This window comes from Tupaia chinensis, unplaced genomic scaffold (genome assembly GCF_000334495.1).
Source record: "Tupaia chinensis unplaced genomic scaffold, TupChi_1.0 Scaffold000237_1, whole genome shotgun sequence".
Taxonomy (NCBI): Eukaryota; Metazoa; Chordata; class Mammalia; order Scandentia; family Tupaiidae; genus Tupaia; species Tupaia belangeri.
The window spans coordinates 2,716,748-2,744,468 of NW_006159715.1; the positions used below are offsets into that span (position 1 = coordinate 2,716,748).

The window sequence follows — 27,721 nt, forward strand, 5'->3', positions numbered from 1 at the left end:
ACCACCATGCCACCTGCTGGTACCCTATTTGTGTAATTTTTTATTTTGAAAAGTTTCAAACATGCAGAACAGTAGAGACATACATCAGGGTAGAGGTTTGACAACTGTTAACATTATAGACATCATGCCACTTCTCTTTCAATGCCTCTGAAAACATTGCAGATAATGTTCTTAACAATTAAATTATACCGACTCCTTTCAGAGTAATTAAAAAGGACTACTATCAGTCATATACCCCTAGCAGGTAAACAGATAATAAGCAGTAAAAAATTGTAGAACTAGTACTGACCCATCCAAGAAGCTCCTCTGGATTTGTAAAATGCCATCATCCTGTTCTTTGGGCAGTGCTGACATTTTCAAAAGGGCACTTCCGTTGTGGCAGGACCAACACCATATCTGCGAGGGGAACAGAGGTATGCCAGACATAACATACACAACCCGATAGGGGATACAGAAGCTTCACATTTAAGTTCATACAGGGCAATTTATAACTTTCAGAAGACGGCTAGATATATTCAACTAAGTCAGGCCGTATTTCCTCACAATGGAAAACATGGATTTATTCTTTAAAAAAAAAAAATTCGTTTATTAGGAGACCAGCAGGTGGCGTGGTGGCTAGGGCGCTGGACACTCCCACATGGCTGACCATGGTTTGAGTCCTGAACCCAGAGGCTTGCTTTCTCACTTTCCCTCTCACTCTCTCTGTCTCTCTGTCTCTCTCTCTCTCTGTGTGTGTGTGTGTGTGTGTGTCTGATCAAATTAAAATAAATAACTGAATTAATAAAATTCAATAAAAAATAATTCTTAAAATCACTTACTGGTCTTTTGGCTAAGATTAAGTACGGTCTTTTTTTTTTAATTATTTAATTTTCTTTATTCATTCATGTATTTTAATTTGACCAGAGAGAGAGAGAGAGAGAGAAGTGAGAAAGCAAGACATCAGGTCTGGGACTCAAACCGTGTTCAGCCATGTGGGAGTGTCCAGTGCCTTAATCACCACGCCACCCACTGGTCCCCAAGTATGGTCTTTTTTAACAAACAAACAAAACCCCAACAGGTCTAGATAGTCATTCTCAGACTTGTTTAAGGTCTAATGTATGCCTTTTGACGTGACTTATCACCTAGTGCTTGTAACCTGAACGATCGTCATCATTGTCATCACCGGGACAGTAGTTAACTGTGGAGTACAGCTTACTACATGTCAGGGTTGGTTTTTTTTTTTTTTTTTTTTAAATTGCCAGCGTTTGCACTAACCAGAGAAAGATAGGCAGACAGAGGGAGAGAGAAAGCACCCCCAGAGGGGTACAGTCATGCTGCTGAAATTTGGGACATACATGTACATGTGCCCAATGTGTTTTTCAAGCTGCCAGAGTCAGGATTTGAAGCACAGTTGGCCATGTGAGATCCAGCGCCTTTAACCACTAGCTATGAGGCTAGCCTGTGTCAGGCATTTATCATGAGTTAATTCATTTAATTTTCACAGTTACTTCCTATAATACGTATGATGATTATCCCCATTAAAAGCAAAAGACTAAGACTTCCGGTAAAAGCAAGAGACTAAGGCTTAGAGAGAATAAATGAATTCCCAAGTTGAACAGGAAGTAGCAGCAGTCTGACTCTAAAGGCTGTGCTCTACCTGCATGGCAAAATAGGGGCGGCACCATCATAGAACGTTCACACAGCAAGAATGGGAAGCTGACTCCTGGACATACCGGCCTGGGAGACTTGTACACAAAGGCACTGCCTTAGGTTGTGACGGGGCGCAGAGATGACTTCTGAGCTTCTCAGAGGAGAAATAAGCATGCGAATATAACAGAAGGCAGAATGTGGTATCAGAAGAGAATTGCAAGGAACAACAAAAAGAAGGCCAAGGACGAAGAAATTGTATGAGTGAGCGTGAGTAGCAGAATAAGGCGTTTTGGGACCAACAGTTAGCGTAATGGCTATGTCGCTGAACTCCCATGTAGTCGACCGCAGTTCAAGTCCCGTACCCAGTGGCTTAAACTCATGCTGGGTGCGTGTGCGTGCGTGCCCAAGATCCCGAGAGGAGAATGGAGGAGAAGGATTGCAGGTGGCCATCCCCCCTGGGGGTGATTTCTCACTTTCTGTCTCTGTCTCTCTCTGTCTCTCTGGTGAGTGCACGCGCCCTATAGCAAAAACCTCTCAAAAAAAAGAATAAGGCATTTTATTAGGCCTTTCTTCTGAATGCCATGCGAGTTTCTGTGTGTATGTTTTACAGAAATAAAAAGATATTAGAATTTGTTGTGAGGGAATGTACTTTGCCAGTGGGGCCTAGGACAGAGGAGTGGGAAGGGTTGGATGGGCAGGTGAGTACAGCTGTGAACTTGGGTCCTACATCAAAGTCTGGCTAAGGGTTCGAGGGTGGCAAAGGTCCAGCCCTCATTCTGGTGACCAAGCCATCAGCCTTGGCTCAAAGATAAACCTGGAGGAAAGACATGCCTTCTGTAATTTGGCTGCCCAGACGGGACAGCTTTTTGCCCTCCATCTGCCATGAACAAACATATGCTAGATAGATACGCTAGCAGCAGCGTGGCAGAGTTAGAGATCAACACCACAACCCAGGCGATACTCCACACCACACCTAAGTCAGGAAGAGGAGCGGAAGTAGCCTTGGGTATGTTGGTATTTAGCACCAAGAGTACATCCATGTGGAGATGACCAGAAGGCCCCAAACGAGGGGCAGAAGCTCAGGAGAGGAAAGCCGAACTAGAGCTTCTGGACACGAGAGTTGATGACTAGTGAAAGGAGAAGAGATGATTCTGATTGATTTTTGACAGGGTCTTGTCATGTACGGTTCCTCCTGCTAAAGCCTCTCAGCTAGCTCAGACACCAGGCACACCATGCCCAGCCGGTTGAGATAGGGCTGGGAATCAAACCCAGGCCTCCCATGTGGCCCCAGCCTCCAAGCAACAGCACCTTAGCAGTACGTGCCACCGTGGCTGCCGATCCTCTATCTCCTCTCCCGGGGCAGAAAGGGTAGGCCCTTGGTGATACCCAACCGTAACCTGTTTTCCATTTGGGACACGACTGATGACAAGGGCCTGCAGTCGTAATTGTCTCATCTCATCTGAGGCGTGAAGGAGTAACTACATGTGCTATTTGAAACAGTAAATAGAAGCAAGCAAAGTTCCTCGTCAGAGAAAGACTTCGCAGGAATTGAGAAAAAAAGTCTTTTCCTGTTATTGCCATTCAGCAGTTTCTCTCTGGGAAAGGGCCAGAGCTCTTTGTATGTGTTAACAATAGACAAGAATTAGAGACTGTTAACCCTATTTATTTAAGAAAGAGAGAGATTACTCATTATTTGGTGTATCTTAAAGTATCTCTCTTAAAAGAGTCAAAGACAGAGCTTTAGGGGGACATCTACAAGCAGAGACTAGAAGCAGCGTATACAAGTTAAGAAGGAATGGGACCACAGAGGCCGTAAGAGGATCTAGAGTGTACAGCGTTTCCAAAGCTGGAATAAGATCTTAAACGATAAAAAGGGAGAACACCATCAGGGTCAAAAACTGCAGTGGTACTGGGGAGAACGGGGAGGCCCAAGGCCCAGTGACTTCCAGGAGGGTAATAACAGCCGAGGGGGTGTGGGTGGAAATCACACCCCACAAGAAATGAGTACAGAAAATAAGTACAGATTCTTTAAATGAGAGAGAGAGGGATAAGAGAAGAGGGACAAGGGAGAGGACAGGAGCTTGACTGCTAAGGAAGCGGAGACTTGGATGTCTTCAAGAAGAAAAGACTACACCGGGAAGAAGTAACCCTGAGAGAGGGAAGCCTACTGAACTAGGGATGAGGCTCCAGAGACAGCCATGTTCGAATCTGTATAAAGGCAACAGGAGCATGGAGAGAAACAATAGGAGAGCGAGAAGAAGGAAGCTGAGGGAGTTCTTGTCGCTGTCCCAGATCCCATGGAAAAGGGAAAGGTCACTGCTGACAGTACCAGAGTTAACAACACCACAAACTTAAAGAGAATGAAAAACATGTTTACCCAGGAAAGGATGATACAGGGACCTAAGGAGATAAACAAATGGCTGTCAACAGGACAAGAGCCTAGGCAGGGCAAGGTGACATAGTTTTCATGAATCCTGCAAAGCACGTCTGCTGCTTGGTTTGAAGAATCCAGAGCAATGTGCATCAGCCCTAGGACAATAGAGGTAACTACTCAGGGTTGGAGAACAACAGAGGGTCAAGGAGGCCAAAGTCTCCAGAATGGCAGCAAGGATGACGACGGACAACACAGGTCTTTACTGAAAAGGAGTAAGTGCAAGCCGTAGAGAACAGCCTAGGGAAGACCCTGGACTAGTGGTTAGAGGAAGCATCAAACATGGTTGACGTTGGGCATGTGTACGCATGTGCCCCAAATCCCAGTAGGATGGGGAGGTGGAGGGGAAGGAACTGCAGCAAGACCATGCTCCACTGGGAATGTGCTTTCTCCTCGCTCTATCTGGTGAGCATATGCACCCTCTGACAACACACACACACACACACAGCCTAGGTGAAAAGCTAGGTAAAAAGTAAACGGTCTAGAACATACTAAATGCCACTAATGGTATATTTTACGTTATGTGCATTTTTTTTTAGAATTATCTATTTTAATTTTATTAATTCATTTTATTTTAATTTACCAGAGAGAGAGAGAGAGAGAGAGGGAAAGCAAGAAAGCAAGCCACCAGGTCCAGGACTTGAACTGTGGTCAGCCATGTGGGAGTGTCCAGTGCCTTAACCACCATACCACCTGCTGGTCCCATTATGTGAATTTTTTTTTTGAGAGGTTTTTTTCGCTATAGGGTGCATGCACTCACCAGAAAGACAGAGAGAGACAGAGAGACAGAAAGCGAGAAATCATTCCCCAGGGGGGAGGGCCACGCCACAATCCCTTCTCCTCCATTCTCCTCTCAGGATCTTGGGCCCGTACTCACATGTGGTGCAAAACAATTTTAAAATCTAGGCATAGTTTTTGGGTTTGTTTTTTTCAAAATGCTGTAGGGGGCCAGAGAGAGGATGGCCATGCTGCAATCCCTTCTCCTCCATTCTCCTCTCAGGATTTGGGGCACTCATGCATCCATATCTGATGTATTTATCAAGCTGCCAGGTCCAGAACTCAAACTGCATCGTCAGCCGTGTGGGATCCATGTGGTTGCCTTAACCACGACACCATCAGCTGGCCCAAAATCTCAGTCTAGTTATTTAACAACACGTTTTCTGTGAACTTTTTGAGCCCCGCTCCTTATGTGTAATCTTGTACATCAGTGGTTCTCAAACTTCCTGGTCTCAGATTCCTTTACAGTCTTAAAAATTATTGAGCACCCAAAAAAATCGTCAATTAGAGTATAGCTTTGATATTTACATTAGAAACGGAAACTTAGAAACTTTAAAAACATTAATTCATTTTAAAACAATAAACCAGGGGCCAGCAGGTGGTGTAGCAGTTAAAGGTGGTGGACTCCCACATGGCCAACCGTGGTTCAAGTCCTGGACCCAGCAGCTTGAGACTCACACACAGTGCATGTGTGTACATGTCCAAAATCCCAAGAGAAGAAAGGAGGAGAATGGATTGTGGTGTGGCCATCACCCCTGAGGGGTGACTTCTCACTTCCTTTTTCTCCATCTCTCTCTCTCTCCAGAGAACATACGCACCCTACAGCAAAAATTTCTCCAAAAAGAAAAAAAAATTGCATGTTAATATAAGTAACATTCACACCAAAAAACTTAGTAACAAAAGTGGCATTGTTGTACATTTTTGGAAATCACCTAATAGCTGGTTGAATGAAAGACTAAGTTTCTTATCTGTTTAACAACAAAGAAATCACAGACAATGAAAGCGTAAATATGAGTAGGTTCAACAGGAATGAGAGACAGAAAGGAGGACAAGGTAAGGATATAGCCAGAGAGGATGAAGGCTCATGTGACTTAGTTCTTCTATTTCCGGAGTCTGCTGCGAGTCTGCTAAGACATACACTGAACAAGAAACAACCAATATAGGTCACTGTCAAGTAGGGGTTCCCAACCCCATATTCTGTCCCACAGGGGTCATCTGGCAAAGTCTGGATACACTTCTGGTTGTTATAAATATCATTTCCAAATAAAAAGTAAACTATCTTTTACTTGGCTTACAATCATTCTTGGCGATCCTAATGTTTGAGTCAAATGAAAACCTTACATTAAGAGGGAAGAAACCAGAAAGTAAGATGGAGACCAAAAGCTCTGTGTTTTATGAGTTAATGTGTGAAGTCCATCTTGTATAGCCTTTTTTTTTTTTTTTCTGTCCATTCATGCAAGCTCCACTAATGACTTCCAGGGCTGATAATTAGGGCAGATTTAATGACGCGAGAACACCTTCCCAGTTTCTATAAAGTTACGCTGCTCACTCCTCACTCAGGTCTTACCAGATGCTTCCCACGTCTCAGTCCCAAAACGAGAAATGGCTAAAATGCAGAATATTTAAATTTCACACACTGCATCAATGGCGAAGCAGCCTATTCCCACGGATATGTGGACAATTCATCTGTGTTTTTTCCTAGAGAGCACACCCTCTTCTCTAAATTTCTCTGTGAGGGGCTGAAGAACTCTTCCTCTCAAGAACTGATTTTCTGATGGTTAGGTTGTTTTTCGTAAAAATTATTTAATTTTATTAATTTTTATTTATTTTCTCCTTCTTCTTCAGTTTGACCAAAGAGACAGAGGGGGAGAGAGGGAAAAAGAGTAAGAAAGCAAGTCACCAGTCTGGGACTAAAACTGCAACTGGCCATGTGGGAGTCCAGTACCTTAAGTATAACACCACCTGCTGGCAAGAACTGATTTTTCTTTTCTTTTTGGAGAGGTTTTCACTATAGGGCGCGTGCACTTGCCAGACAGAGAGAGACATAGAGACAGAAAGCGAGAAATCACCCCCCAGGGGGGATAGTCACGCCGCAATCCCTTCTCCTCCATTCTCCTCTCAGGATCTTGGGCACGCACGCACTTGTGCCCGGCGTGAGTTTTAAGCCACCAGGTCCGGGATGTGAACTGCGGTTGACTACGTGGGAGTCCAGCAACATAGCCATTACGCTAACTGCTGGTTCCCCTGATTTTTCTTTTTTTTAAAGAGAGATTTTTGTTATAGGGTGTGCGCGCTCACCAGAGAAACAGAGAGACAGAGAGACAGAAAGTGAGAAATCAACCCCTGGGGGGATGGTCATACTGCAATCCCTTCTCCATTCTCCTGTTGGGATTTTGGGCATCTATGCACACACGCCCAGCGTGAGTTTTAAACCACTGGGTCCAGGACTAGAACTGTGTTTGACTACATGAGAGTCCAGCAACGTAACCATTACACCATCTGCTGGTCCCAAGAACTGATTTTCAAAGTACACTATACACCTCTCTGAAGGAGACCCCTTCAGGTGGTCTGAGAGGCTACAACTATTTTCATAATAATACTAAGATAGAATTCGTCTTTTCACTGTTTATATTTACAGTGATGTTATCAAAGCAGTGTAGTTTAAAAAAAGAAGAAGAAAAATAATAAAAGCAGTAGTGGGTAAAACTGTTGGTGACTTAGCACCATCAAGGCAGGGCCCTCCAACTGTACTGGTCATCACTGACACCACTAGCCAAAAAAAAAAAAGTTTCACTTAAGAATGTCCTTAATGAGGGGAACCAGCAGTTGCATAATGACTATGTTGCTGGACTCCCACGTAGTCGACCGCGGTTCGCATCCCAGACCCGGTGGCTTAAAACTCACGCCGGGCATGTGTGTGTGCGTGCCCAAGATCCCGAGAGGAGAATGGAGGAGAAGGGATTGCGGCATGACCATCCCCCCTGGGGGGGCGTGATTTCTCGCTTTCTGTCTCTCTGTCTCTCTCTGTCTGGCGAGCGCATGCGCCCTATAGCGAAAAACCTCTCAAAAAAAAAAAAAAAAAAGAATGTCCTTAATGAGGAATTAAAAATGATTAAGTTTGAGGGTCAGTCCCATAGCCTGGTGGTTAAGAGAGCCAAATCCCACATGGTCTGACTGTGTGGTTCAAATCCCAGCCTGGTGTCTGAAAAAATATGCTGGGCATGTGTGCATGTGGGCCCAACATCCCAGCAGGGTGAAGAAATGGAGGAGAAGCGACTGTGTCATGACACTCTCTAGTGGGAGGTACTTTCTCCCTCTGTCTCTGGTGAGCACACCTATACTCTCTGACCAAAAAAATAAAAAATAAAAAAGACTGGGCTGGTTCTATACCATAGTGTTGAAGGGGACCAGATGCTAAAGCCAATTGTGGCTCAAATCTTGGCCCCAGTGATTTGAAAAATACTCTGGGACATGTGCATATCTGAAATCCTAAAGGACGGAGAAATGGAGGAGAAAGGCTTGTGGCATTACCATGCCCCATTTGGGGTTGCTCTATATGTCTGGCATCCATGCGTGTCCTCAAGCAATCAAAAAAAAAAAAAAAAGAAATCAAGATTCCAAGCAAAAATTAGAATTTTAGAGAACTAGTATCTTCCACGTTAGCTGGCAATGTCCCAATAGTTGAAAACTTTTCTGATAAGATGGTGGTATTAATGAAAGTGATTTTTAAAATATACTATGTAATCAAATATGTCACTATTTAGAAAATCTGTATAACCTATGAACCAGTATTTCTCAAATGACCAATGTGTAAGTAGTATAAAATAAGACATGTTTTTAGAACTTTTCAAAGTATAAGACAGACCAAAGGGATTTAATTTTACAGAAAATGAAAAATTAATTGTTTTCAGATTCTTTATTGAAACTAATCTTTAGGAAAAAGTCACATCTTTTTTTTTTTTTTTGGATATGTGTACTATCAAACATCACTGTAAATTATCTAAAAAGGTTAGTAAATATTCCTTCCTTCTCAAGTGGATATCTGTACAAAGCTGGATTTTCTTCATATACTTCAGCCAAACCCCAGCATATACCACAATAAACTGAATAAATAAAACAAATACAGAAATCTAGCTGTCTTTAAGTTTCAAAAATTAAAACACTGCCATTCCTCTATTTTGCTGTTTTAGAAAGTATAGTTACTTTTCAAAGAAATATTTTATGATGATTTGTCATGAGTTTATTACTTAAATATCTAAACATTTTTCAGTTTAAATTGTTTTTATTTTATTCATGATAGTGCATGTGCACATGAGAGAGAGAGAGAAGCACCTTTGACAAGATCCTGTCATGCTGTAACTCCCCCTCGCTAGCCTTCCAGCTCCTTAGGATCCTGGACACATGGAAGCATATGCTTGTACTCTCACACTGATCCTAGGATCTGAACTGTGGTCAGCCACATGGCTTTCAGCACCGTAGTTCAATTTGCTACCCACTGTCCCACCAGGCTGAATTTTTAATATAGCCGATATCAAAAGATACAGCCTACATAAACAAAAACTCCCAGAAAAGCCCAAATCTGCCTTCTGAAAAATCAGGACATTTGGCTGCACCATCCCATATTCCCACATGGCACAAGCCAACTAGTGCTCAAGAATGCCCTAGGCCAAGCAGAGGGTTTCTCATTCACTGCAAGGGCCCCACTCATTCCCCGTCCAGTCTCCATGGGCCACTGGACAAGTGACTTGTCTGACCAGCTTTCCTCCCATATGGGGTGACCCTTTAGATGAACTAGCCATGTGCACAACTCAGCATTTATTTATAATTCTCATTCCTTTCTAAATTCCCTGCAGGCTTGGCAACTCCCAACCACCAATGGGAAACTGGAGAGAATGCCAGAGCTTGCTTGCTTTCATCAGTGACACATGAAATATGGCTCCCCTCCCATCCTATTCTGTGAAAACTAAGACACATTTCACATTGTTTCTGGGAGAAAACACAAACACACCCATACAAAGATTAATAGGGCAGGCCGAAAAGGATCTTGAAGCATATTACCCTTAGTGGGGTCAGCTCAGGCTCAAAATGATTTAAGTGTTAAACTAAGCTTGCTTTCAACAGCAGACAGAGTTGTAATATTCTTAAAGCTCTTTTAACATCTCTGCTAAAAACCTGAGTGCATCTGTGCAAACCTTAGAACTCTGTCCCGAGTCTCATGTTAAGAGACTCCTCTAGAGTTCCTAAGCTATTTCTAGATCTCTCTTCAACTGAAGACAAGCTCTTCAGTTAGCAATAATCGCACCTCAGATAAACCTCCTTGGCTATGATATTGCCACTGTGCAAAGCTGGCAAGACAAACTCTTCAGTAACAAAGCCAAGAACTTTGAGTAGGATGATTTTGCCAGGATGGGCCAATGAGCGACCTGTGTTCTTAGGGTTTCCAGATGAACTTACTGGTATGCCGTGACCCTGAAAGCGCTGTACATCCTCTTCGGCCAGAGGGGTGGGGATGACAAAGTATGCTGGCAACCTAGAAGAAAGAGATGTCATCAAGCTTCAGTACTACACTTAACTCACAAAACATGAACGTTTGACTTCAATGAACACAAGGGAGCCAAGCAGAATGTATGACAAGGACTGTACTTCTCTAAGCAGCGGCTCAGATGAACAGACATTCTCAGTTTGGCGTAAAGTACCCTGGCCATAGCAAGTCGGAATCTGAGCTCAAATCCTTGCTCTGCCTCTGATTCTGCACAATCCTAGGTAAGTTACTCCACCTCTTTGGGTTTGTTTTCGCTTCCATAAAATGAGGAGATTGGAAAATGTGGTATTGAGGGGCCAAAAGATAGCACGATGGTAAAACATGATGCTCTGTGAGGCAATCCCACATGGAAAGGTTCCAGGTTCAAGTCTGGAAAAATCCCTGAGTACACCAGGCATGTATATACGTGCCCATGATCTGGGGCTGGCTGAAGGCTTGGGGTAGATAATGGTGCCAAGGACCCCTTTGGAGTGCTGTCTCTCTCTCTTAACTGTCTCTCTTACTGGAAGAAAAAATAAACAAGCTTTAAAAGAACTTATGTCTGCTTTCGGTTTAACTAATATGAAAACCTATAATTACAATGGCTGCTACCCTAACGTTTCATCAAGTGCTCTCACAGCGGCAACAACAAACAAATATTTAAGTGCTACTATACAGAAGACCCTGTTCTAATTATTTACCATAAATTATTCATTTACTCTTCCCAATAAGCCTAAGAGGCATGTACTAGCATTATTTCCATTTTCCAGATTAGAAAACAGACTCAACATTGTTATGGTCCTTCTCAGGTTATGCAACTACTAGGCATATAAAGCAGCTGGCACCTGAACCCACACAGTGTGACTTCAATTTGTACAGGACAACAATTAGGTCTTTAGGAAGAATAAACCTATGAAGCCGTAGAACATGGGAAAATTACATTCCCAGAGTTACAGAATCACATATGTAAACACTGTTAACTTGTAGAAGCAGATACAGGTCCCTTTAAATAAGAAAATTGCTTAAGTTCTAGCACTGAGGAAAGGTAACTCCTTCACTCAAAGAGCTTGAAATGAAGCCCGATGAAAAATAAGTGTCCGTGGTGTTACATTACAATGAAAAACAATCACATGGTGTTTGTATGCATGCTGCATATCTGAATCAGATCTGTTAATTATCAGGTCACAAGGAAGATTTTCAGAGTTAAAGAGGTGAGAATTCAAATATGATCAAGTCATTAGACCTGTCAACTCAGAGGGGATGGTGCAACACATTACATGCCGCTACGGGGATGTGACCACTGAAATCCAGGCTGTGGAATACTATCAGACGAATGGCCTGATTTCTTCCTTCCACAAACTGCAAGAAAAATATGATGGTGTGAATAACTAGAGATTAAGCAATGTAAGAAACATATCGATCAGTTGCCAAGATACTAATCTCACTGAATCCTGATTAACAGAACAAATTAAAAAGATGACAGTGGGGCCTGTAAGTGGCATGAAGGTTAAGGCTGCTGGGATCCTACATGGCCTGCTGCACGTTCAAGTCATGGACCAGGCGGCTTGAAAATCGTGCTGGGCCCATGTGTGCGTGCATGCCCCAAAATCCTGAGAGGAAAATGGAGGAGAAGGGATCATGGTATAGCCATTGTTCTGGAGGTGATTTCTCATTTTTTCTCTCTCTCTGGCAAGCACTCAAGCCCTATAACAATCTGGGGGGGAAGGGGGAAGGTGAAAGTGAAATTGTTAAATAATTTATAAAACAATGGGGAAAATTTGAACCCTGCGGGTATCTAAGAATTAATGTAAAATTTGCAAAGTATGGTAATAATTTTATGGGTATGTTTATAAAGAGTCCTTCATTTTGAGAGATTATAGTATACTGAAATATTCATGAACGAAGCATAATGAGTTCTTCGTGAATTTATTCTTTATTATTTAAATAAAAACCTCCAAGGGAGAGGGAACTAGGTAGGAGTATAGAGAAAACAGGCATTAATAACTGCTCAATCTGAGGGCCGGATGGTTGCATATGGTTAAAACACAACACTCTGCAAGGCAGACCCACATGGGACAGTTCAAGTCCTGGGAGTATGGAAGGCACGCGCGTGTCCATGATCTCGGGCTAGCCCGGGCTGGGGGTAGATTACAACATCGAGACCCTGTTGAGAGGGCTATCTCTGTCCCTCTCCCTTCTCCTCTCTGTCTCTCTTGCTCATGGAAGAAATAAATGGATAAACTTTTGGGGAAAAAAGGAAAAGAAAAAATAATAGTTGAGTCTGGGTGAGGAATAAAAAGGAACTACTCACATCCTTTTGTCTTTTATATAACTTGAACATTTTTTTTTTATTAAAAAAGGTTTGAAGAAGGACCAGCAGATGGTGTAGCGATTATGTCACTAGACTCCCACATAGTTGTGCTTTGAGTCCTGGACCTTGTGACTTAAAACTCACGGAGGGCACGCATGTGTGCATGCCCACGAGAATGAAGGAGAAGGGATTATTGCATGGTCATTCCCTCTGAGAGGTGATTTCTCACTTTCTGCCTCTCTGTCTGTCTCTCTCTCTCTGGCAAGCGTACATGCCCTGTAGCAAAAATCTTTCTCTCAAAAAAATAAAAAAGAAAAAAGTTTAGGGGCCAGCAGGTGGTGTGGTGGTCAAAGCATTAGACACTCCCACATGGTTGACCACGGTTCAAGTCCCAGACCTGGTGGCTTGCTTTCTCACTCTGTCTCTCTCTGGTCAAATTAAAATAAATGAACAAATGAATGAATTCTTAAAACAAAACAAAAAAGGGTTTAAAGATACTTGGGGCCAGCAGGTGGCATGGTGGGTTAAGGGTGCTGGACTCTCACATGGCTGATTGCGGTTTGAGTCCTGGACCTGGCGGCTTACTTTCTTACTTTCTCTTTTGCTCTCTGGCCAAATTTAAAAATAATAATAAAAATAAGATTAAATAAATGAATTCTTAAAAAGGAAAAAGATACTTAAGTTCCTGTAAGATTGTGATGCAAACCACGTTTGAGAACCACTGGTCACTGCAAGACACACCTCATGCCATCAAAACTGGGAAGAATATTTGGCTTTTTAAAGTATAGAAGTGCTGAAATACTTCCTTATGTATCGGTTTGAATAGATGGTAGTAAAGTAGCTCTTTTATTCATTTATTATTATTGTTATATTATTTGCTATAAGGCGCATATACTCCCACTGCAGAGAGACTGGAGAAGGAGGGCCGGGGAGTGAGCAAGCATCCCCCCATCCCTGCCCTAGGGAGATGGCCACACTCTAATCTCTTCTCCATTCTCCTCTCAGCATTTGGGCATGCACACACACGTGCCCCATATGTTCTCCAGCCTCTGGGGCCAGGACTCAAACCAAGCTGTTGGCCATGTGGGATCCAGCTGCTTTAATCACCAAGCACGGTGCCACCCACTGGTCCAATCCCCTTCATCAGGTGTTGCCACTGAAGTCAAACCACATCACAGGTCACTGGCACTCAAGTCATGGTGTCCACTAAAATGATGTGGGAAGAGTAAAAAAGTCACCAGTGCGCAGGCTGCGCCCTAGCACTATTAGACCATAAGCTCTCCAACAGTGCAGACGGGATGAAAACTGTCCTAGAAAACCCTGCTGCTCAAAGAATGCCACAGCATAACATGGATGCTTGTACGGAAAGCAGATTCTAAGGCTTTCCCAACCTACTGAATTAGAATTTGCATTTTTTCTCTTAGAGAGATTTTTGCTATAGGGCAGATGTCCTCGCCGGAAACAGAGAGAGACAGAGAGACCTAAAGTGAGAAATCGCCCCCCCCAGAGGGGGATGGCCATGCCACAATCCCTTCTCCTCCAATCTCCTCTCAGGATTTTTGGGCGGGCATGCACGCACGCACACGCGTCAGCTGTGAGTTTTAAGCCACCAGGTCAGGACTTGAATCATGGTCAACTCTGTGGGAGTCCAGTGACGTAAGTATTATGCCATCTGCTGGTCCCCCAGAATCTGCATTTTTTTGCAGATTTATTCATTCACTTATTTTAATTTGACTAGAAAGAGACAGAGAAAGAGAAAAGGGAGAACAGAGCCACCAGGACTGGGACTAGAACTGTGGTTGACCACATGGGAGTGTCCAGTGCCTTAACCACCATGCCACCTGCTGGTCCCCAAGAATCTGCATTTTACAAGGTCCCTGGTTGATCCAGATGCATATTAACTGTGAGAAGCACTGCTCTAGATAGAACCTACCAAGAGGCCATCGTTTCTCAGCCTATTCAGGGAAGTCACTAGCGGAGTTATCTAAACTAGCTTCTCAGCTCCCTCTCCTCAGGACTGAGTACCTCTTAGAAGTCAGGGACTGTGCTTGGCACTGAGGATATGACGGTGAACAAAACCAGTGTTCTTGATTTCAGGGCTGTAGGTTGCAGAGATAATAACTAAATGATGATACAAATAAAAATAAGCTCGGGATCACGGTAAGTGCTATGAAGGGAGGTCCACCATGCAGTGAAAGCTCTCACAAAGAGACCTGAGACTGACTGATGAAGCGGAGTTCACATGCGAGCAGTTAGAAGTAAAAGGAGCTTCCAGACAGGATACGATGAGGCAGGGCCTGTGGCGAGGAGGTCAGTGTGGGCAGAGGGGTGTGATACAAAGTGAGAGCTCGGGAGGCGTTGAAGCATGAGAGCCTGGTAGTGCTACTTAAGACTTCTGTTCTAAGAACAGCTGGAAACTACTGAAGCAAGGCTGAGGATCAGATACACAAGGTGCTCCCTCGCCCTGCTGTACAGGCAGAGAATGGATACCAGGGGACCATGGAGCCAGCTTCTGCAGTGGCCAGAGGAGAAAAAGCATAGCTTTTCATTATCATTCCCCGGAGACAGAAAGGCTGGGAGCAGAATGGGGGTGTGTGTGCCTCCGGGTAGCCACAGGGATGTGTCTCCACGGAGCTAAAGCTCCGTCCATTCTGCCCATTTACCACCAATTAAAAGCTTCCCTTTCTACTCTCTCTACCAGGTATACTTCTGACGTGCCATCACCTACAGAAAAGCTAATGAAGCAATGGGGGGCAGGGCTTTTACTTCAAGAGAGATTTTTGCTGTAGGGCACATGCGCTTGCCTGAGAGACAGAGATGGAAAGTGAGAAATCACCTCCCAGAAGGGATGGTCACGCCGTAATCCCTTCTCTTATTTTCCTCTCAGGATTTTGGGCACACAGGTGCACGCACCCAGCGTGAGTTTTAGGCTGCTGGGTCCAGGACTTTATGCCATCTGCTGGTCCCTAGGGGCAGAACTTTTAAAAAAACAGTTCCAGGAACGGGGATGTCTAATATCAACATCAATACCACATTACAAACTAACACCTCCTAGGACAGAGATTTCTAATCTCTTTATGAGAAAGAAGTAGCTTTCCTGCAAAAGCTACCTGAAAAAGAGGAAGGAGCAGGGTAGGACTGACAGTGAAGGTCTGGGCTGGGGGTCAGGGCCCTGCGGGCTCCTCCTTACTGTCCCTGCAGCTCCTGTTGCGACTAGGGGGGGAGGGGAATCCTGTAAGAGCTTGCAATTGTTCAAACCCAAAACTAACCTGCTAAAGAGGCCTATCACAATCACGGACAAATGCTCTACTCTACGAAATACATTTTGTGAAACTATTGGCGGGAGACTAAGTGAGGATGTTCCAAAATGGTAATTTTCAGCTTTCTAAAAACAGATTATGCAGAGTCATTCTTTAAAAATGTAGGTCAGATCATACCCGCCTCTGCTCAGACTCCCTCGGTGTACTCGGAGTCAGAGATGAATTCTCGCGTCAACAGCAAGTCACCACCGGCTGCCTCTGCCCTCCCTGACCTCCCCACCTTCTCTTCTTTCCCTTGCTTGCTCCTCCCCAGGCCCTGGGCTCCTCACTGTTCCTCATTCAAGCCTTTGCCTTTATGGTTTCCTCTTCCTGGAACACTCCTCCAGGTGTCCTAAACGCAATCCTTTACTCCTTCAAGGCTTTGCTCAAGGACCGCTTAGACTCATGAGGCTTCTCTCACCAACCCTCTCCGCCATGACCTCCAGTACACTTCCTAACCCCCCATCTGCTTTTCTCCACAGTGCTTTTCTTTCTTTCTTTCTCTTTCTTTCTTTCTTTCTTTCTTTCTTTCATAATCATTTATTTAATTTTATTTATTGATATTATTATTATTATTTTTTAATTTGGCCAGGGGAAGAGAGCAGGAAAGTGAGAAAGCAAGCTGCCAGGTCCAGGACTTGAACCGCAATCTGCCATAGGGGAGTCCAGTGCCTCAACCACCACACCACCTGTTGGTCCCGCAATTTTCTTTTAATATACTATCTTCTACTTCTTTATTCTATCACTGTCTTCTTCCTTAGACTGGAAGGTCCAGGAGGGCAGAGGTTTTTAGTACTCCGTGCCTGCTGGAGTTCAGCAGTTGGACACTGCCTGGCACATGGTGGGCACCCAGAATTTTTGTTGAATGAATAAATAAAGTGCTAAAAACAAGGAAAGAAAACACACACAATAAATTTAGAAATGCCTCTAAAAGTTTGCCATTTAGACTACAGATATAAAAATGGAAACAAAAGAAATCCCTCTAAAAGTTTTACATTTAGACTACAGATATAAAAATGGAAACAAAAAAATAAGTTCGCTTCTGAGTATTTTAACAGACACTACAAGTTTTTTTTTTTTTCCTTCAAAAAGCTAGTATACTGCTGTGGAGAAAGAACCCTTATACACTGTGGTGAGAATGTAAAATGGTGCAGTGTCTGTAGAAAACATTCTGGCAGGTCTTCAAAAAGGTAAATACAGAGTTAGCACATGATCTGGCAATTTACTCCTAGGTTCGACGCCTAAGAGAAGTAAAACCGTATATTCTCACTAAACTCATCAGCAGCTTTAGTCAGAAGAGCCCAACAGTCCATCGGCTAACCAATGGATAAATAAAAGAGTAGCTCCATATTGTGAAATAGTGACTGGAAACAAGAAAGAATGAAACTCTGATATATATTACAACATAATAAATGTCACAAATAATATGCAAAGTGAAAAGCCAGTCATAAAAAACCACACATTAGATGACTCCATTTTACATGTCCAGAACAGACAGATCCATAGAGACAGAAAATACACTATAGTTGCTAGGGGTGGGGAGGAGGAAGGAGCTCTGTGGGCAAGAGAGGAGTGACTTTTGAGTTAGTGGGTATGGAGTTTCACTTGGGGATGATGAAAACATTCTAAGATCGTAGGTAGTGGTTGCACAACGCTGCGAATAAACTAACAAACACTGCACACTTCAAATGAGTGGAGCCTGGCACATGCCCAGTATGCAAGCTTACCTCTCACAGATCCTGTAACCTTCATTGACACTCACGGCCTTGTACTTCACGTTGCCTTTGGTCCGCTCCAGTTCCCAGCACCAGTCCTTAAGTGTGTCAAACATGACTGTATGGTTCTTGGGGTCGTTGGCTAGCAAGACAAAATTAAAATGACAATACAATCTTTTCATGAAGCCCTGGCATTTTAATGATGTGAAAGTGCATCCTCAGGCCCCAATTTCCTCTACGAAGCCTGTTTTTATCCATGCAGAATGAATTCACTGCTTAATCCTAATTTTGTCCCACTTTTTTGTCACTAACCCAAAATTATGACTAAGGCTCTGTCTTTTTCTGTTGTAGGACAGGAGTTGTTCTTGTTCCATTCCTTGCAGAAGTAATTTATAGCTCCGCTTTCATCATCTGACCATGAGATAATTTGTATAACACAAAGAGTGTGTGAAGCACTAGAAGACAGGCTTGGCACAAATGGTAAAATAATGAAGTATTTTTAGCCCTACCAATATGTGCAGAAGATGGCACACTGATTTGAATAGCATGTCAGGTTCTTGTCTGTAAACCTCCCTTTGGTCTGAAGATGCACAGCCTACAAGAGGACTCTGTGTGTCCTGGTGAATCGAGGCCACGACAGATCAGAAAGCCACAGTGAGGGTCAGGGCTGCTAGCCCTGGGCCGCAAGATGATGGCTGCCCATACCCAGCCCTGCCACTAGCCTCTAGGACAAAATGCCCCAGAGGATGGCTCCGGCAGGCCAGCAGATGTGTCCTTGGTTCTCTTCCAAGTCACGGCACTTCTTGCTGAAGGTGGCATGCACTGAAAGAGTTTCAGGTATTTACAAAAATTCCATCACAAACCAGAGTTCAAGCCTTTGCACATCTTAGAACAAACAAAAAACAAGCCTCTGGGAAAACCAAAGTGATACTACTCAACCTACCGGAAGTGAAACTACACAACCTACTCTGCTCAATAAAACCAGATCAGGGGCCAGAAAGTGGCAGGCAGTAAAACATGGTGCTCTGGGATCAGCAGGTGGCATGGTGGTTGAGATGCTAATGCCCACATGGCTGACTGTAGTTTGAGTCCCAGACCTGGTAGCTTTCTTTCTCACTCCCCCTTTCCCTGCATCCCATCTCTCTCTGGTGAGTGCATGAGTCCTACAGCAAAATTTAAAATATAATAATTAAATAATTATTTTTTTTTAAAGTGATGCTCTGTAAGGCAGACCCAGAAGGGAAGGTTGCTGGCTTGCCTCTGGAGACTTCCCTGAGAATGCTGGGCATGGGTATGCACATGATCCAGGCTGATTGAGGCTGGGGGGTGGAGCACAGCATCAAGACTCCATAGGGGTGCCATCTCTCTCTGTCTCTCTTACTCACAGAATAAATAAACTTAACAAAAAAACCCCAAAAAAACATCATAGCAAAAATAAGAATAATGATAACAATAACCAGTGCTTATATAGCATGTACTTTGTACTGGGCACTGTTCTGAACATATTACATTTTATTAACTCAATCTTTACAACCCTGTAGGATAGGTAATATAATTCCCTCCATTTTTTTTTTCTTACTTTAGGTTTTTGTCATAGGACACATATGCTCGCCAGAGAGAGACAGCAAGAAGAAAAGTGAGAAATCATCCCCCTGAAGGAGATGGCCACACCACAACCTCTTCTCCTCTATTCTCGTCTCAGGATTTTGGGCACACATGCACCAGACGTGAGTTTTAAGTGGCAGGGTCTGGAACTCGAACTGCAGCCAGCCAAATGGGAATCCAGTGCCTCAACCACCATGCTACCTGGTGGCCTTACATCATACAGATGAAGCACAGGAAGGTCAAGTAATTTGCCCAGGTCACAGAGCTAAGCAATGGTGGAACTGGAATCAAACCTAGGCAACTATAAAGGAAATTTCCATAAAGTACTAACATAAAAACAAAACCAACAAATTTCCCCATGGACTAAATAAGAACACTGTCATTCAAATATAGTAGGCTATTTTCTTAGGAATGTAGGCAGGTCTTGCCTTAAAGTGCCATGTCATAAGCATTTAGGACTTTTTGGCCAGAACATATTTGTGAGTTGTTAAGCCAGGAGACAGTTAAAGGTATTCAGCTCACCAAGCACCCACCTCTACAAGCCTCTGCTCAATGAAAAAGCTAACTGGTCAGTTAGCATGTATTAGTTACAACTTTTACTTCTCAAAAAAGTAGGGGTCATTAGGAAGGAAGGTGATGAAGGATCGAATTAAAATAGTAAAAAGAAGCTATGCATCCTGGTCTCTGGCACAAAACACCACCAGAAGGTAAAGAAACCGCCAGGGTCGACTGAGGTAAGGGTTTTGGCATGCTGATCAACATATGTTGGCAAGCCAAGAAACTGTTCTATGCCGCTGAGTCCAGATCAAGAATCAGCATATAAGGAAGAGGCAGAATTCCTAAAAATAGAGTAGGATTTTTCAGATGTGAACCCAATAAACATTTATATAAGTTACAGTGGTAACGAACAAAAACGTCATATTTGTGTCTCTCATACAGACACAAGGTATGAGCCAGCACCCAGTTATCAGCACCTGTACATATATCAACAGCAAAAAGATCCGTCATTCACTAAGATGAACTCACTAAACTGGGGAGAAACTTTATGGTCAGCCTCATAATTGTGTGCAGTGTATTTTATGTCAACGTAATTCTCTCCGAACAATAAATAGTTTTCTTCTCAATTAACCCTCATTCAATAACCGTACCCTCAGGGCTATGCATTTAACAATTTATAACCTTCATGAGACTTCAAGGGGAACATTAACACTGATGGCTCTACTTATTTTTATTTTATTTTTAGAGAGAAATTTTGCTATAGGGCATGTACACTTATTGGAGAGACAGAGAGAGAGAAAGCAAGAAATCACCCCCCAGAGGTGATGGCCATGCTGCAATCCCTTCTCCTCCATTTTCCTCTTGGGATTTTGGGCATGCATGCACATGTACCCAGCATGAGTTTCAAGCCACCAGGTCCAGGATCCGAACCATGGTCAGCTACGTGAGAGTCCAGTCATGTAACCATTACGCCACCTGCTGGTCCCACTAATGGCTTTATTATTATTGCTAGATAGTACATATGCTCACTAGAGAGAGAGAGAACCTCTCAACAGGGCATGGTCGTGCTGCAACCGTTGTTCCTCCATTTCTTCTTCCTGTCAGAATTTGGACACACACATACGTGCCTGGGGCCAAGACTTGAACTGCAGTTGGCCACGTGGGATCCAGCTTCCTAAACTGCTGAGCCACAGGATATGCCTAACACTGCTGTTTGCTTTTGTTTTTTATTGTATTGTAAGAGGGTGCAGGCACTTGCCAAAGAGAGAGAGAGAGGGAGAAACCACCTCCCAACAAGGTGTGGTCACACTGCAATCCTTTCTCCTCCACTTCTCCATGCTATTGGGACTTTGGACACACATGCACACAAACCCAGTGTGTTTTTCGAGCCACTGAGGCTGGGACTTGAACTGCGGTCTGCCACCCCCCTTCACAGCTGAGCCATGGGGCACAGATGACACTGCTGATCTTAAAATGAAACAGCAAAAGCCCCAAGCATTAAGTGATATCCCCAGGATCACACAACTAGAAATCAGCTGGGAAACTATGAATTCAGGTGGGACAGAACCAAAACCCCTACTTTTCCTAGTAAGTCATAACCATTCCCTAAATGCAATGTGCTCTCTGAGATACCTCCATCTCTGCACATGCCCATCCTTCTGCTTGGACTCTTACCCTGAGCACAGCAGATGCTCCCGCATCCTGCACCATCAGCTCAGGCATGCCCTTCTCCCTCCAACAGTCCGCCCCCCACAGCGTGGGTGGGCACTGCAGAGGACACATCACTCAGCAGCCTCTCCTATTTGGCTTCATGCCCCCCGAGGTTAGGGATTTAGTTCTGTTCACCTCCATACTCCCACAGGGCTGGCAAGCATTGAATAAATGTTTATTAAATTAGCAGCTAGTGACAAAGCAAAACTCTGCATTCCAGAAAGCCTTGTATGTGCTTTTATATGAACCTGTCAGTTCCCTGACAAAAAGCAGATGGGACTCAAGATCTCTAAACATCAACTTCATGCTACGAATAATGGATAGAAGAGGTGAACAGATAGAGGAGAGGATGAACGGAAGACAGACGTCTGTGGAAACATGTCCAGCGTTAGGTGTTGTTTTATAAAATTTAAGAGAGAAAAAGGCACCCCTAACAAGGACCCCACTCCACAATCCTCCCATAGCTCCAGCCAGCCCAGATCGCGAGGACATGCCCAGCGTGTACAGGGAGGTTCCAGGACACAAACCCGGGAGCCTCCCATGTGGCTCCAGCTGTACGACTATGAAGCCACTAGCTGGCCCCCAGTACTCGGCAGTACCGATAGCTAATTAAGAGTTTCTTACCTAACTGGTTGCCCTCTTTTTCGCCAAATTGAATGGAAAGCATTTGGGATCTTCTCTCTTATCAAACCATTGTATTGATGTGCTTTTCTTATGTATAAATGTCCCATTTCCCTCCCAAATATTTGCTAAAAAGCATGAAAAAATAGGCAAATTTAAAAATGTTTGAGAATGCTAGACATTTTCTATAGTCTCACAAAAGGAAATCAAGTATATTTTAGTAGAAAAAAAGAACCCATGGACAAACAGGGCTATTTTAAACTTGCTTCAATTTTGTTTCTCTAGTTTCCAAGTTATAAAATAGTTTTATCTTTCATAAGAAGCAACCAAATTCTCATTAAACAATAACAACAAAAACAAAGTATGCAGGGTATTAAGTCCATGGCCTGGTGATTAAGAAGGCTGGATCCTACATAGCTGATATGTAATCCAAGGGACCCAGAGGCTTGAAAACCATACTGGGTCAGAGAGACAGAGAGAGAGAGACAGACAGAGAGAGAGAGATTCCCCAAAATTCTGACAGAAGGGAGAGACAGAAAAGGGACTGCAGTGTGACCGTACCCCATGTGTGTGTCGGAGGGTGCTTCCTTGCTTTCTCTCTCTGTCTCTCTCCAGCAAGAGCACAAGTCCTCTGGCAAAATTTTAAAAGCAAGTATACAAAGTTAAAAGAGGAAACAAAGATCACAGAAAAAAAAAAAAGAAAGAAAGAAATCTTCTAAAGAAATCACCCGGGACCAGCAGATGGTGCAATGGCTACGACACTGGAGTCCCATGTAGTTGAACGCAGTTCGAGTTCTGGACCCAGTGGCTTAAACTCACGCTGGGCACATGTGCATGCGTGTCCAAGATCCCGAGAGGAGAATGGAGGAGAAAGGACTGCAGCATGGCCAACCCCCTGGGGGGGGGGTTGATTTCTTATTTCTGTCTCTCTGTCTCTCTCTATCTTTCTGGCAAGCTCATGTGCCTACAGCAGAAACCTCTCCAAAAAAAAAAAAGCCAAATGAATCACCCGATCAAGAAGTGAACAGTTGCTAAAGAGGGGGAAAAAACAAACCACGGATGGGTTCACCCCACACTGGTTGCAAGCAGAAATGGGAAGGATCCTGTCTACCCTAAAACTGAAACCCAGAGAACACTTACCTATACTGTTTTGTGCAGCAGCTGCATAGGAAAACAGAAACAATCGTTTAAGCAGTTTGGGAGCCTGGGTATGATGAATTATGCCACTGACAATCTAGAAAACAAAACAAAAAAACACAACCAATGGATAGTTATACTTTTGACAGTCTGGGTTCTGTCACGCTAATTGGGCTCCAAGGACAAGCTTACTCTTGCCGAGGCCCGCATCTAAGACCTGGGCTCTTAGAATAATGCCCAAATCAACAGAATGACAAATATTTTGTCAGGGTTTTAAAAAGCTCTTAATATCTATGGAAAATTTTAAAACATGGTCTACTGATTCAAAACAAAGTGCTAAAAATAACTTAAGTGCCACATTATTACACCCCACAAAACAGGTGTGTCCAAGACTTACAGCTGATACCATGTAATGACCAAGGCATTTAGCTGTTCTGATCCCTTGCTTTGGTCTTTAGGACCTTCTAGAAAATGAGGAAAAGCAATCACTCCACTGTGCTGTCTATTGCGCCAAACAAAAGTATGTTTGGATAGATGACTAAAACCATCAATCAAATGCATTCCTTCTCAGGAAATTTTCCATATCTACACCAGTCTTTTCCTGCTCAGAATAGATAGCAAAGTCACGCTTACTCTTCTAACTCAACTCTGCGCTATCTGAAAGAAAAGCAAGTAGTTGCTGTAAGTGTGCATAACTCACTGTTGTCAAGAAAATGAGCATGAACAGGTCTCTTACTAGGTCTCCCTGCTGTATCTGCCATGAGAGCAGCAAGTTTGAGACCTTCAGTGTCTTAATCAGAGGAATCTTGGAAGTAAAATGAACACTGAATTGGAACAGCCACTTTGAGGTTCACCCAGTTACATATCTGAATTTGCTGTGGCAACCAGGGATTCCATTTACTTAGTCTCCAAAAGCACATGGAATGACTCGGCTTTGGACATCTGACCTGTGGACCTCCCCCTTCCGTGTTCAATCACTTCCTCCCAGAGGCGATTGTATTTATTCACAGAAGTGGAAGTCACTGCTACTGTCTGCTGGAAAAGCTGTCAGAGGAGGGGGGAGAGGGATAAACTTTCAGCTGCCTCATCCTTCCCTTTTCCCACTACCTACGGACCTAGAAACAGTGTAAACGGAAGGATTAAAGGTAGCATGCACCAAAATGAGAGTTGGGAGTGTTACCTAACAGGCTCTCATCTAATCAAAGAATGTGGGATTACAAGCAATTTCAACTGCAGAGTGGAAGGCTCCCCTCAACTTTCATGCAATGGGAGCAAAAACCAGACACATGGGGAAAACCTGATGGGAAATAAAACCTAAAAACACATGCAACTAGTTACCCTTTTGACTTCCTCTTCCTTTGTGTACCTCAGACAAAAGTGGAACACTCGGAGGTCTTTGCAGTGGATGATGAGTTTCTCAGGGTACTTCTTCAATTGTCCAAAGAGAGTTTTTTTTTTCTCATCGAACACTACAGATCAATGATGAAATCAGAAAAGGAAATTATGTTATACAGCAACAAGTTAGTGCTAAAGAAACAAGGCAGACCATCGACTACTAAGGACACCTTTCTAAAGTGAGAGGACACGTGCCCTCGGCCTTCTAAGTGACTATGAGCACAAGCCCAGTCCCTCCTAGCAGGGACCCTGGCTCCCAGAAAGCATCAGTGTTCTTCCTTCTTCTGGAGTAAGCACAAGACCAAAACAGACTGGCCACTGTTGGCAGAACCTACTCCAGTGGCCTAAAGAAAACCCAGCTCTGGGGGCCAACAGATGATGGCATAACGGTTACATGGCTGGACTCCCACATGGCCAATGGCAGTTCAAGTCCCAGACTTAGTGGCTTGAAAATCATGCCAAGTACGTGAGCATGTGTGCCCAAGATCCTGGGAAGAGAATGGAGAAGAAAGGACCGCAGCATGGCTATGTCTACCCCTGGAGGGGGTGAGTGATACTTTCCCTCTCATTGTCTCTCTCTCTCTCTGGTGAGTGCACACACCCTAAGGCAAAAACCTCTTAAAACAAACAAATACAAATCTCAGCTCTGAGAGCTGAGATCATTAAAGATGGCAGGGGGATTGCTAGGGACACGTCTTAGTGACAGTCAGTTTCTAGACTTATGGCCTCCCACCACCTCCTTTCCTCTCCCAAAGTCTGGACCCACTCAACACTAGATGGTGTTGAGAAAGTCAGAAATGGCTCTGAACATGAAAATAGAGAAGTGGTACAGAGAAAGGCTTGGCAAGAGAGGCTTGTTTAGTCAGCGAAACAACCTCCTAATGCAATATGATGGACCTTTATCAGATTAGCCTTTAAAGTAAAACCTACACAGCTAGCACTGGTAACAAAAAGTATGATCAGCATCTAATATTAAAAGGCACTCTGTGGGGCATTACCAAGAAGAGGCCGTAAGTTCAAGTCCAAGCTCCTCCAGCTAAGTGACCCCCAACAAGCTATTTCATATCTCATTTTATTGCCCATGAAACTGGATTAAACAAGAAAATGTATGTGAACAAGTTTCTCTAAGCTATAAAAGGCCATACAATATTATCATCATTATCAGTTATACTTTAGAAGGCTGGCAACAACCAAAGGAAAAGAGATACTTACCTCCAAAAATCTGATCGACACAGTGCAGCGTAATGTCATTTTCTCCTATAACCTTATTCTTAAACTGAGTTTCCTAAAGGAATCAAAAGGAAACAACGTGACTCCTTTCTATGCACCATTAGACAGTAACAGGCAGAGCAAAGCACCATTCTCGATTTGCACATTACGATAAACAAAACGTATAAACAAAACGCAGTCACATCTGGGATGATGAAGGAGATGGGAAAAGTTATTGGGTTCGTTTCTCAAACCAAGGCAGACATGCCATTATCTGGGCTAAGACCAGGCAAACCCATATACCACACACGATCACTCTGAGAAGTGTGGGGAAGCGACACATAGAATATCATTTGTCTACCTAAACGCAAACAGGTTGTTGACAGGGCTACCTGAAGCCAGCTTTGGGAGGAAAATCCTTGAATCTTCTCACCTAAGTCTTGCCACTCCTACTGGGCTGAGATTCAAGTTTCTAGTGAATGCTGCCTTTGCACAGGACGATGCACCAAGCCCCTACAGTGGCCAGCAGCACAGAAGACCACACTCGAAGCAGCAATGGTGCTGCTGGGTAAGAAGTAAGGGTGGCCTCGGACAGCAGGCACACTGGGCCAGGAAGCCTTGCTGGGTTTCCATTAACGCATGGTGGAAACACACAGTGCTCTCCTAGGGGTGCAGGCCGTTCTCTCCTTACCGGCCTACCCGGTCCTCCTACGTAAAGACAAGCTTCACAAGGACACTGCTAGTAGGTTCAAATAAAGTAAATCCCAACTGAAAGGCTGCATTCACTATCAATTTCACTACTGAACTCAGTTCCTCAATTTGAGTAAGCATTTAGTACAGAGAAAACATGGGGAACCAGGATATTTGGGGAGATGATATTCCAGTAAGTGATATATACTGTGTAGAAATACAGAAGAAAATAAGGAAAAGTTGATGGTGTCAACCTATGAGGTCAAAGGCAATCCAGCATGACATTAAGGCACAGGTGGGAAATTTCTAAATGGTCATCCACTGCAAGGAGAGCCTAAGAATACAGAGCAGACCACTGATGTGAAGGACTTCTGTCTTTTGTTTGCATCTGTGTGTGCCAGAGGGAGGATCATTGAGAAGCTGGGGGAAAAAAAGACTACAACGTCCTAACTACACTGTTACCCCCAAAGTCAGCCAAAGGCAGCTTACGTGTACATCATTTTCCAACGCAGATTCATCGTCACCCAAGAAAGCAATCTTGAAGTCTGTGCAGACAAGCCTCCCATAGACTCCACGCTGACAAGAATCTTCCTGGACATACTTCAATACTGTGCTGGCTTCACAAAGCAGCTGTTCACCTGGTGAAAACCCAAACAAGTCCTTAGAGTCCTCGGGGAACATACAGTTCACAAACATTAAAAGCTGTCCAGCTCTGTTTACCTAAGGACAAAACACATCGTATAATGCAACACTTCAAATCTTTACACTTTTTAGCCTGGTAGAAGCAGCAAAACTTAGGAGAGAGCGGACCATCAATAAACGAAATCAAAGTGGCGCAGATACACGTTCACACAGGGCACTTCTCTATGTTCTCACTGTGAACAATGGAAGTTTCCAAATAGGTGGTAATGATCTCAGCTGCACTTTCAAGCATAGGTCTTGGTCTGTTTGTTACTCTGACCCGAGCAAACATTCCACAGAAGTGACACCCTAAATCAGCAGACAGACAGGCTTGCAATGGGCCCTAGCACACCGATTCCACTCCCACTTTCCTTGACAGTGGGCCATATCTAATGCTGGCATTGCTTAGAAAGTGGGGTGCCTCCCCGGCCCCAGGGCTCAAGCAGATCCCTCAGACACAAGAGGTGCTGCAACTTTCCATGACCACCCTCA

The 27,721-nt window shown here is 43.8% G+C and overlaps 1 protein-coding gene across 3 annotated transcripts in view; it reads right to left on the reverse strand.

Moving 5' to 3' along the window:
- The window catches only part of MTMR12 (myotubularin related protein 12), a 44,807-nt gene extending 17,437 nt beyond the window's left edge, over positions 1–27,370 (reverse strand). Inside the window, exons 1-8 of one of the 3 annotated variants that reach the window (XM_027771875.1) lie at positions 27,269–27,370; positions 27,038–27,186; positions 25,862–25,934; positions 24,593–24,723; positions 23,258–23,351; positions 17,696–17,825; positions 10,292–10,367; positions 290–396 (exon numbers count right to left, since the gene is read on the reverse strand). In XM_027771875.1, the coding sequence (XP_027627676.1) occupies positions 290–396; positions 10,292–10,367; positions 17,696–17,799 (287 nt within the window). In that variant the 5' untranslated portion in view covers positions 17,800–17,825; positions 23,258–23,351; positions 24,593–24,723; ... (1 more) ...; positions 27,038–27,186; positions 27,269–27,370. Of the gene's footprint in view, positions 1–289; positions 397–10,291; positions 10,368–16,106; positions 16,488–17,695; positions 17,826–23,257; positions 23,352–24,592; positions 24,724–25,861; positions 25,935–27,037; positions 27,187–27,268 lie in introns of those variants that run through there. The other 2 variants (XM_027771874.1, XM_027771876.1) reach the window with 2 other exon arrangements.
- Positions 27,371–27,721: the final 351 nt, after the last annotated feature.